The sequence below is a fragment of the Durio zibethinus genome, chromosome 7, assembly GCF_047325235.1.
Source record: "Durio zibethinus cultivar Kanyao isolate XHJ-2024 chromosome 7, ASM4732523v1, whole genome shotgun sequence".
In the NCBI taxonomy this organism is placed as follows: domain Eukaryota; kingdom Viridiplantae; phylum Streptophyta; class Magnoliopsida; order Malvales; family Malvaceae; genus Durio; species Durio zibethinus.
In genome coordinates this window covers 14,103,635-14,115,358 of record NC_143168.1, presented here as the reverse complement: position 1 = coordinate 14,115,358, position 11,724 = coordinate 14,103,635, and the positions used below count along the sequence as shown (strand labels likewise).

The 11,724-nt window shown below is 26.7% G+C and overlaps 1 protein-coding gene across 1 annotated transcript; it reads left to right on the top strand.

Annotated features, from left to right (window-relative positions):
* Positions 1-3,426: 3,426 nt before the first annotated feature.
* On the top strand, positions 3,427-11,479 carry AGL12 (AGAMOUS-like 12). Its single transcript, XM_022864088.2, has 7 exons — positions 3,427-4,142; positions 4,372-4,450; positions 8,110-8,171; positions 8,267-8,366; positions 8,466-8,507; positions 10,870-10,911; positions 11,009-11,479. Exons 1-7 carry the CDS (start codon positions 3,961-3,963, stop codon positions 11,096-11,098), a joined length of 597 nt encoding a protein of 198 aa, XP_022719823.2. The 5' UTR covers positions 3,427-3,960; the 3' UTR covers positions 11,099-11,479.
* The last annotated feature ends 245 nt before the right edge of the window (positions 11,480-11,724 follow it).

The window sequence follows — 11,724 nt, the reverse complement described above, 5'->3', positions numbered from 1 at the left end:
ATATGGTAATCCCACCTAAGTTTTAAGGTCTTTGAGTTTGGAAAGCATGATAGTACTAAATTTCTAGTGACTTATGTCACTATGTACTATAATAAGATGTTTGTTCACATCCACGATGACAAATTCATGATCCATGTGTTTTAAGATACTCACAGAGGCCCTACAACTAGATAGTATGTCCAGCTAGACAAGATTTGCATCACCTCATGGAAATAATTGGTAAAGGCATTCATTACTCAATATTAGCACATCATAAAGCTAACTTTAGACATTTGTCTTTGTAAAACACAAAGAAGAAGACTGCAGAGACTTTCAAAGAATATACATAAAACGAAAAAATTGGTTGCTCAAGTCCAACACCCTTTATTGGGAAGGAAACCATCGTCCTGTTTATCAATACCCTAAAAGCTTTTTATTACAAAAGAATGATTGGGAATGCCATTAAAAACTTTTTTAACACTGTGATTTTTGGAAAGATTATTAAAAATACCATAAGAATGGCAAGTTAGATAGCGAAAAAACTATTAGTGTGAAGAAAATTAGTACACTAAAAAAAATTAAAGCTCAAATAGTGAGCTATATAAGGCAAGAGTTTGGAAGTTTTGCCCCGCATTATTCACCCAATGCACCAAACCCATGTAACAATAACCTATTATCCATATCATTTCATTTCATTCTTTATCATCTTAGTAAAAGTAACAAGTATGATGCATTTTCATTACATTTTCTCTTTCATTCAAATCACCATTCTATACTTTTATCTTTTTATATCTTTTCTTATAACTGTTCTCATATTCAAATAATGAATGTTTAGATAATGATAAAAATAATTTGGGATTCAATTTTAAAAACTCATTCATATTGATAAATTTGATTTGTAGAAATTATTTGAGCAAAAGAAACAAGTTATATAAAAGGAGTTAAAACTAGCATGCAATTTTTATCCATTGATAAGCGAAATAAAGATGCCTTACAAGCATGTAGTCCTTTAACATGATTTATTCACAATTCTATCTTTGTTCAATAATTGATCTCCAAGGAAAATATTCATATTTGGTGTGAGAAATAACCATATTTCTTTTACCTTTATGAAAATGTAATCATTTGTTATTACCCATTTTGAGTTTATCATGATTTTTTTTTCTTTTCTCTCTAAAGATTCCCAACCAAGGATCTCTTTCCACAATAAAAGATAAATTTTAGGGAAGAGATCTATTTGAAAAAAACAAAAAACAAAGGTCATAAAAAGTCTCAAGGATGAAGATTGGAAAAGACCCATTCACAAAGAGAAAAAGCAAATGCCACAAATGATTTGAGAAGTAGAATAGAAAGAACCCTTTTGTGAGTGAAATCTTCTTGGAAAGAAAAAAAGATTGAAAAAAATGAATGGTTTGAATGAAAAATGAATAGAAAAAGAAACTGTAAAGATATGAGAAAAAAAGTAGCAAAATACCAAAGTATTTCAAATGATGAGAAATGTAATTAACACAATAGTTTCATCAATTTTATCTAATTGATCAATCATTAAACCATACCTCTACTAAAATCCTAGAAATGTAAAGTCTTGCCATCCAAGCTCAGTAGCTCCCCTCAAACATTTGCAATATTCCTAAAAGTGCAACAATCCAAACATGTAAAGGAATACCAAAACATGTTAACCATGTTACCTAAAATTTCATTTAAACCTTATTTGACCATGCCTTAACCAAACAATTTTCCAACCTATGAACTGTCTCATCCTCTACTATTCCATTCAAAACCTAAATTTTTTAGAGCGGTCTCCATAAGATTTGCTAGGTTGTGCTACATCAAAAGTTCTACCCTCCTCTAAATAAGGAAATATGATTTTGTTACTAATCAATGCTTGAAGATTGGTTTTTTTAACACCAAACATATCACCACCCGCCTCAGCCTCCTTACTTCTCACTACTTCCTCGCAAACATGATTCCTATTTCTTTTTTCTATGCTTGAAGAACCTGTTATTCTAAGAACATAAATTCTCGCAAACCTTTTGGTTACTTAATAATTATTTTGGCATAAATATTTTGGCTTAAAAAAAATCAACTACTGATAAATTATACGAAACTATAATAAATTATGAATATTCATGGACATTTACATCTTATGAGTTGTTAAACAATTGAACTATCACATGCTTTAAAATTTCTCCCATTTCTAACATTGGTTATTCATACAACTTTTGACTAAAGAATGCATAATCCATGCCATGCTTTTGCAAACGAGAACCCTTATATTAATTCTTATATGTTATAAAGTACTCCACTACTTTATTATGGAATTGGAATCTAAACTTTATATCACATTGAGAAAGAGACACATTCACGATAGCTTTGCAGAGAATATCCATGTGTCGAATGATTAAAACCAATCTTAAGCTAGCAAGCTGTATTCTTGCGATGTCAAAGGTTAAATCTCTTTTAGGGTTTTTATTGGATGTAAGTGATTTGACAAGATTCTTTGTTCTTGGCTTTAATATTAACTTCTAGGATGGTGGGAGTTTCGGTTCATAAATAATACTTTGTTAAGACAAGTAGCCAATGCTTTAAAGACTTTATAAGAATAAGAATTTGTCACTAAAACTGAGGGAAACGCGTGAAGGCCAAGATATATGGAGAAAGAGATGGGAAAAAGCCATGGAATCTATCATGGGGTGGCTCGTTGGCTGGTGATTGGTTGCACATGAAATGAAAAAGCTATTGCCTGCTGACTAAACTGTCAAGTGTGAAATTTCTTACCATAAAATCATATGTATTGTTTGTTTACTACTCTCCCTTTCTATAGTAGAGTAAACGACTATACATAAATGATGAATTGGCAGGACAGCTTAAATATATTTCATCATCTAGTGATTTCCTCTGCAAAGTTCAACTTGAATCTATTGCCATGTGAGTTAGATCTCAAAGCAATAATTTGTCCTTTCTTTTTTTGTAAAGGAAGGGAAAAAAAGTCTCCAAATTAAGGAATACTCTAATGGAATTAGAAATTTCAACTCTAAATTTTTAAGTTTGAATGATAAAAAGGGAATGGAACTATCGTAGGATAGCAAATGGATGCCTCTCACACTAAAAACTACTAAGAAGCGGTAAACGGGAGGGTTTGAGCTGGTTCGAATTTTGTCATTTTTGGTTCGAGCTTGTTGAGTTTGGGTCATTCCGGTTGGAATCTTGTTGTCTTCAAGTCAGGTTTTGATTTAGACTAGTTCAGATCATTTTTAAATTTTATAAGGATTAAGATATAATTATTTCAGCATACTTTCAAATTTGAGTTGGGTTTGAGTTGAAATTTTTTAATTAGTATTGTTTTGTTCTCGAACATTTGATTTTTTTATGAAATCGAGTTCAATTGGGTTCAGATCATACTATTTCAGGTCAAGTTAATTTTGTCGCCTCTTCTCGAGAAGACAACAATCCAGTAATTAAAATGTGGGAGATAGAAAATATGATAAGAAATTATCACCTCCAACCATAAACGATTATATAAGATGAGATAACAAAATGTATTGTGGCATGTTTTAAATAATCACTTTTTAAGATAATCCTCATATAATTTAAAACTTACATATCGAAAAAAATTTAAAAATTAGGATAAAAAGTCACTGTGGCTGTTTTTGTCAGCATGCACCACAGGGCGATTCGCGACGATCAAGAAGGAAAGTGAAAAGGATGAAAGATTAAATAAAAAGCTAAGTGGTATGAGAGAGATTAAATAATAAAGAAAAGCATAGTGAAAGTGTATGAAAGAAGGGTGTCGACTAATTATTTTCAAGTGGCAAAGCGATTGAGAAGAATCCAAGGGGACAATAAAAGGGGTTGAAGCTGTCACACAAGAGAAGCAACTGTAAGACAAGTTCTTGGAGGGAAGTAGCAGTGCAACAGCCTCGAAGCTAGTCCAAACTAGTGGTAGGTTGTCTGCATAGGAGTGTTGATCAGATTGAAGTGATGGCTCGTGGTAGAGTTCAGATGAAGCGCATTGAGAACCCGGTGCACAGGCAGGTTACCTTCTGCAAGCGACGAGCTGGCCTTCTTAAGAAGGCTAAGGAGTTATCTGTGCTGTGCGATGCTGAAATTGGAGTTCTCATTTTCTCCGCCCATGGGAAGCTCTACGAACTAGCCACCAAAGGGTATCTACATCTCCTCTTTAGTTCATTCCTTTTTTTTGTTTTTTTTTTTTTTGAACCTCCTATATAAGACATAGCATGATTAATCCAAAATAAAATAATAGATAGACAGGTCAAGTCTTTATTGTTAGATAGATTAAGATAAACGCAATTAATTTTTTTTATATTTAATTCATGTACTTGGGGGCAGTAAATTTTGTTATTCAAGTATCTTTGTTTTGTATTTGGCAAGGACCATGCAAGAGCTTATTGAGAGGTATAACAAGTACAATGGAGGAAATCAGCCTGCTGAAGTGATTGTGGAACCTATGGTAAGTGATTTGTTCACGTTTCATATATATATATATATATATATATATGTATAATATACTCACATTTACATATATCTGTGTCAAATAACTTTCAATATCTATCAAGTAGTGCCCTCATGAAAAAATTAAAAAGCAAGCGGACATAAAGATGGATTAAATTCACATACAGTAACACTTAAACCAATGACTTAAAAGTTCGAAGACTTCTTGTTTGTCATTGAAAAACACTTCATTGAGATTCACGTTTCGTATTCTTGTCTCGTATAGGAATTCTGCTATATAAATTGCTTAAAGTACAAAACAATTATTATCACTATATTTGTTATTGGCAAAGTGGTTGTTGAATCAGATTCTTCTTATTCAACTTATAAATAGAAATATTATTATGATTGATTCGGACGAAGAATGCACAAAAAATTCCAAGCTCTAACCACTAAGAAATTCTTTAGGCTGCCTAAATGTTGCTATAAGATACCATATAAAAAAAAAAAAACGTCGCAAAAAACTTTTTTTCTAGTAGAGAGTCATTTTGTGGGGAGGGAGGTGAGGATCCAGAAGTTACATAGGCAAAGCCATAGTATCATCTTTAGAAGATAAAAATGGCAATACTTTCCGTGAAACTTGCTCGAAATGGTGTAAAATGAAAAACTCAGAAATCAATAATCTAAGGAAATTTTTTTAGCATATTCAAGAGCAAATTAATGATTGTTTGTGAACAAACAATTATAGTATAAAAATTCAATTTTTTTTTAATTTTCATACCAAGACTAATGTAAACATTCAATTTGAACAAAGGAAATAATAATTTGATATCCTCAAAAAAAAAACAAATATATATATATATATATATTCATGATCCAACTCGTTATGGGTTATGAGCATAAGGAGTGGCTTAGAGGTGTCAAACAGGCGAATTGATTGGATTTGAATTGTGTTATTTCAGGTTAAATCATTTTGAATTAAGAAAAATAATATCATTTTAGATTAGAATTCTTTCAAATTTAGATTAAGAGAAATTGGATCATTGCGGGTTCGAGATATTTTAAGTGGGGTCAATTCAAGTTCTAATCAATTTGCATTTAGATAATTTTGGATTTGAATAATTTTTATTTTGAAATTTTCAGATTAGACATTGGATCATTGGGGTTTAAGACTTTGGTTATTTATATTTAATCTGTTAACTTCTAAAAGCAAATAAATATAATTAACTTGTATAAAAATTAAAATATCAAAGTTAAATTATTTAAAAGTAATTTGTTAATAATATGAAATTATATTATGTTAAATATAAAATTAACTTTGTTTATAATAAAATTTATTAATAATTTTTTATTGATTGATATTTAATATTTATTTTCAATAGTTCATGCATTATCTATTAATTTATTATTAGTGATTCATATTGATATTCCATAAAATTGTATGTTTACATTACTCATTAATTGAATTGAAAATGAACAGATAGCTAAATAATTTCAAGAAATTCACCATCAGAGTTATTAAGATAATGTTAAAAAAAAAAGTATTACTGGTATTGATTACTTAATTGGCTTAATGATCTAATCTTAATACTTAAAAATTTTTCTAAAATATCAAAATTACTTAGAATAGTATTAATTTGATTTAAATAATTGATTTTTTGAATATCAAATAGTAAAAATATACAATAATAAACAAAGATAACATAATTACCTTTTGCCTATTAGTTATTGGCAAGACATGGCATGATATGACTTAACTTGGTTGGTTTGGTTTTAATTTTTAACTATTAAGTTATAACATTTGATTTTAAATATTAATTTTATGTGTAAAAAAAAACAATATATTAAGTATAATTGTACATATACAAATTATACTATATAATTTTTTCAATTTTGTTCATAAAAAACTTAATAAGGTTATTTGTTTAATATAATTACCCTTAATACTAATTACTTATATATTATAAGATTATTATATTTAATGATTAAAATGAATAAATAAGATATTATTATACTACCTCTAATTTATATTTTGTTTAAGATTAATAATTAATTTTTATATTTTTTATTTATTAATAAATGGTAAATTACTAAAATTTTATAAAAAAAAATAAAATTAATTAATTAATCACCTTTTATCTTTTGATATTTTTTCTTCCAAAATTGAAAATGTAAGATTTCAAAAAAAAATAAAAAGCCTTCCAATTTAATTTCAACCCTAAAATTAAAGTCAAGCCATTTTGAGTTTTAATTTAAATCATTTGAATCTAAATTAATTTAAGTTTAAATTAATTTGGGTTCAAATTAATTTAATTAAGATCAAATTAAATCTGGATAAATTTAAATTCAGGTTAAGTTAAGTTCGAATCATTTAGATTTGAATCCAATCATATTTGAATTGTTAATTTTTTTTAATCAAATTGAATTAGTCATATTTAAATTCAAGCTGGTCAAACAAATTTTTCGAGTTGAATCAATTTTTGCCACTTCTAGCATTGGTCAATGGGGAATCTGCTCTAAGAAACATCTTAAAATAGTTCCTAATAAGAATACCATAGAAATATTCAAAGTTAGAGTAAAAATCCTAAATTTGTTTTCATTCAATTGGTAGAACAATACATATAGGGAAAAAAAAAAAAAACCCAAATATGTTAAGAACTATTCAACTTTTCCGGTCAAAAAAAGTTATTCAATTTAAAAGTTTAAACTAAAATTATGTGATTGGATCAGCATATTTTAAGTAAAAAAAAAAAAACATCTTCTCCTTTGAAAATAATCAAAAAAAAAAAAAAACTCAATTGCAACATAAAAATGTGAATGAATTTGTTTTAGTTACTTTTTGGGACATAATGAAAGAAGGGCAGATTTTTTTAATGAAAAAAAAAATTGATTTCAAAAGAAAGGAACAAAACACTATAGGAGATAAGAATCTCATGTACATTTTAGAGAGTGACTGTATTAAAATTGTTTATAGATATAGGTTTATCGAGAAAGATTGGTCCTATCAAAATTCCTTTTCAAAAGACAGGGCTGAGCCCGACGCAACCATCTCCATTTAACTATTATTAAATTTCACAGTTGCTGTTTAATGGTATCATTGGTGTGTGTGTGTGTTTAACAAGGTTAATTAATTAATATATGTTACTCCGTAGTACCAAAAAAATCACTTTACATCAACTAAAGTTTTGTAAACCAATGGAGCAAATTGCCAATGACAACTTTCTATTTCTATTTTAAATTCCAACTAATAAAAAAGAGAAAAATTATGAGAACCAATTAATTCTTGACATCTAACTAATAGTAAATTAGCACCAAGCATTTAACTAATGGGAAATCCCTAATTCAAAGAGTTAGATTTGAATTTTTCGTTTAAAAAAATTATGAACAAATCTTTTTTTTTTCTCTCTTCGTCCTTTTGCTTCATTTATTTGCCTTCAATAATTTTTTTTTTTTATTTGAGACTTTCGGTATCCAATAATTATTTTAAATTCGATTAATTTGAAATCAAATCGAACTTGATCCTATAAAGAGATAAACTCACTCAAACTTATTTTTTTTATTTATAAAATTCGAAATTAAAATTTTACTTAAGAGAAATCAAACTGCTTATTACTCGTACTTCATTAACGAAGAGAAATATAAGATTACTTATGAAAATTTTTATGAAATGTAAACCAGGATGCAAAAAAGGAGATTGACATGCTGAAGCAAGAGATTCAAATACTTCAGAAAGGTCTAAGGTAGAAATTCATTTACATATAATTTTTTGTTTATGTAAATCCAATGCGTGCATTAAATATTTGTTAAAGAAATTAATTAAATTGATTTTTTACAGGTATATGTTTGGAGGGGGATCTGAAATTATGACATTAGATGAACTGCTTGTTCTTGAAAAGCATTTGGAAATTTGGATCTATCATATTCGATCGGCAAAGGTATATAATTCATTTTAATAATAATTTAATTGAATCTCAAGTTAATACAATAATTAATTTTCAGTTTACAAATTTGTATATTTGTCTCATGAAATGCAGATGGACATTATGTTTCAAGAAATTCAGATGCTAAGAAACAAGGTTAGTATGAAATTGATAGTATTAATTAATGCATTTTGGTTTTTGTAAGTGTTAGATACAAACAAAACTTACAACTTACAACTGATTGATATATTCGGGAAGACATTAATTAGAAGATTTTTGTCTAAAATGTGAAAAATAAAAATAAAAACAAATTAAGGACAATGAATAGAATTTATTTGACTACTTATTATTAGTGTTTAACGAGCGTGTTGTTGCAAGTTAAAATTTTTATTATTTGAATACTTATATTTTGAATTTATTTAAAATTTTTTTCATATCCTAATATGTTCTAATAAATAAATAATTATATTTTCTTGATAATGATAATTCTAATAATCACATAGATTTAAAAGTTAGAAAATTATTGAAAGTAAATTCTTAAGACTTGGGTCTTGCCTCCCCCTACCTGAGGATATTATTATCTTTAAAAATATTATAATTTATTTAAATTTAATTACAAAATATATTCAAAATGTCTTTTAACATTTTCATAATAAACATTAAATAAATGAGTGTGTTGGGTCAGGCTCTAGATTGGGCCAAAATTTTCTCAGTGTTAATAGAATTGACCCACTTTTTTTTTATTGCATAACCCGTATGCTTGTAACCAACTTTATTATTCATTTTTGTTTTGTTTTATTTTTGGTTTTTGTTGTAATTTTCAAACTAAAAATAGTTGTAGATTTTATTGTATAAGATAGGGTTAACAATGAGTCAGGTCGGGGCGGGCTTTTATTCGTTTTAAACTCAATTCGATTTTATAACCTTAAAACTCGAATTCGAACCAAAATTTATTTTATTTTTTTATATCCGAACTCGACTCGATCCGATTTTTTATATAAACTGTATCCGATCCGATCTGAAATTAATAAAATATTATTTTTTAAATATAAATATATATATTAAAAATTAAAAAATAATTTTTTATATAATATCAGGTAGGATTAGGTCGGGTTTATTTAAAACTCAAATCCGATTTTTTTTTAATAATATCTAACCCAAAACTTAATTTAAAAAAAAATCGACCATAGCCGATCGGGTCGAATCAGAATCCGTCGATTGTAAACTAGGCTGCCAATCCTAATATAAGATGGTAATTTTTTTTTTTTTGGCCTTGTTGGGCGGCAAATGATTTTTTAAAAATTTTTATTTATTTTTCTTCCATCACAATTTGTTTTTTCTTAGAGAGATCTCTCTTCAATATAGCTTTTTTCCTCTTATTTTTTCAAGAAAAACATGTCTTTGTCTCTATTAATTGGAGACTTAAAGTCCATCATGTATCGGAATATATTACATATAATTATTGTACTAAATCAGCCAATAACAATTTAAAATTATGTGAAGTTCATCAAATTTTATATGTGATAAATTTTTATATAATTTTTATCATGATTTAATAATTATAAGATTCTAATAAAAAAATTATACGTGAAACTAAACGGATAGTAGCCCACTTGGGCTCTCTTTAATTGTGGGTTTTCATGATTTTCATAGTTCTTTTTATTCAATAGTTAAAATAACTTTACAAACTAAATTGAAATTAATAATTAATTTCCACATAACATTCATTTAAAAGTTTTTTTATTTCTCAAGTGCTCAAGAAAAAATAATCCCAAATTACTAACACAAATTTTCATGTTGCTTTGAAGAACAAACACTCTACTTGACGTTTCCTTGATTTAAAAGACCCATATGTTTAGTTGTTATGTCTTTACTAGAATAAATACGTAAAAATAATGTAATTACCGAAAATACACAAAAACGATGTAAGTTTGGATATCTAATTGTAAATTTTTTTATAAGTACCAAATCAATAAATGTAGTATAATTTAGGAACTAAATTACATATTAACAATGTGAATTTTTTATTTACTTTTAAATAATAATGATAATTTATTGAATATATAATTGAATATCATACAAATAATTAAAATAACTAAAACCAACAAAGTATTTATTGATCAAAATTTAGATTAACAAGGAAAGGTTGTTCCATGTGTGAAATATATAAGATTAATATAAAGTTTAATACTTCTAATATTAATGTAAAATTAGAACTTTGAAGATAAAGCAATCCAATGTAAGCTTTAATTATTTTCATTTATTAAACAAATCCATTGAATGAAAGTCTTTCTATGAAATTAGAATGTTTATTTATAAAATGGATAAATTTTATTAACACTTATGATACAAATTTTTAAAATGGAAATTTAGAAATATAATAAATAAAAATAAATATGTTCATCAACCAAAAGTTTTACCAATATTTGTGCTTTTATATATATTTTTATATCATATATAATGAATTGAATGTTATTTTTATGTGTAATAACTTTTTTATTTTTTATTTTTTTTAAAGGAAGGGATACTGAAAGCTGCAAATAAATATCTTCAAGATACGGTAATAAGAAACACAATAACATTAATCATACACTATTAGAGTATTTAATCATTATAATATATGCAAGTGACTCATATAAATTTTTTTGTTAATGCAGATAGAGGAGAATATCGGCAACACTGACTTTACTACAATCACCACTAATATGCCACATCCACTAACCATAGCAAATAATATTATATTTTGAGTTTAGGATTTTATCTATCATTATATTATATTTTAATCATAGAGTTATTTGTACTGTATAAAAGTTATGCACTAGATAAATATTCAAGAAGTCTTCTTGATGCTATGGATAACGTGTGGACAGAAGCGAAGCTAGGAATATTGAAAAGGGGAGCAAATAATAAATTCAAGAGAGAAAAGAGGGCCAGATATAATATTTAGCCAGATTAATTACAATTTTATAAAAGGGTTCAAAATTTGGGGGCACCATGGCCCTTGTCCGCTCCCTTGACTATGCTCCTCAATGTAGAACTTAATTAATTAGAGTTATTATTTAATGTATTGTGAAACTACTTGTGTTACTTTTAGTTTTAAATTAAATTATAAATATTATTTAACGTTAAATAAACCAATTCTAATATTTATTTATCTGTTTATGTATTTATTATATTTTTGTATGTATAAAAGCGTGTATACACACAAATTAGTATGCATATATATCAATGTAAAACCTTTTAATTTTACATTTTTTAATCATTGATTTAATAGATTGGATGAGATTAAATATTTTTTTTCTATTTTAACTTATTTTTCTCATCCTTTAAATATATTAAAATTAATAATTAAAAAATATATAATTAAAAAATT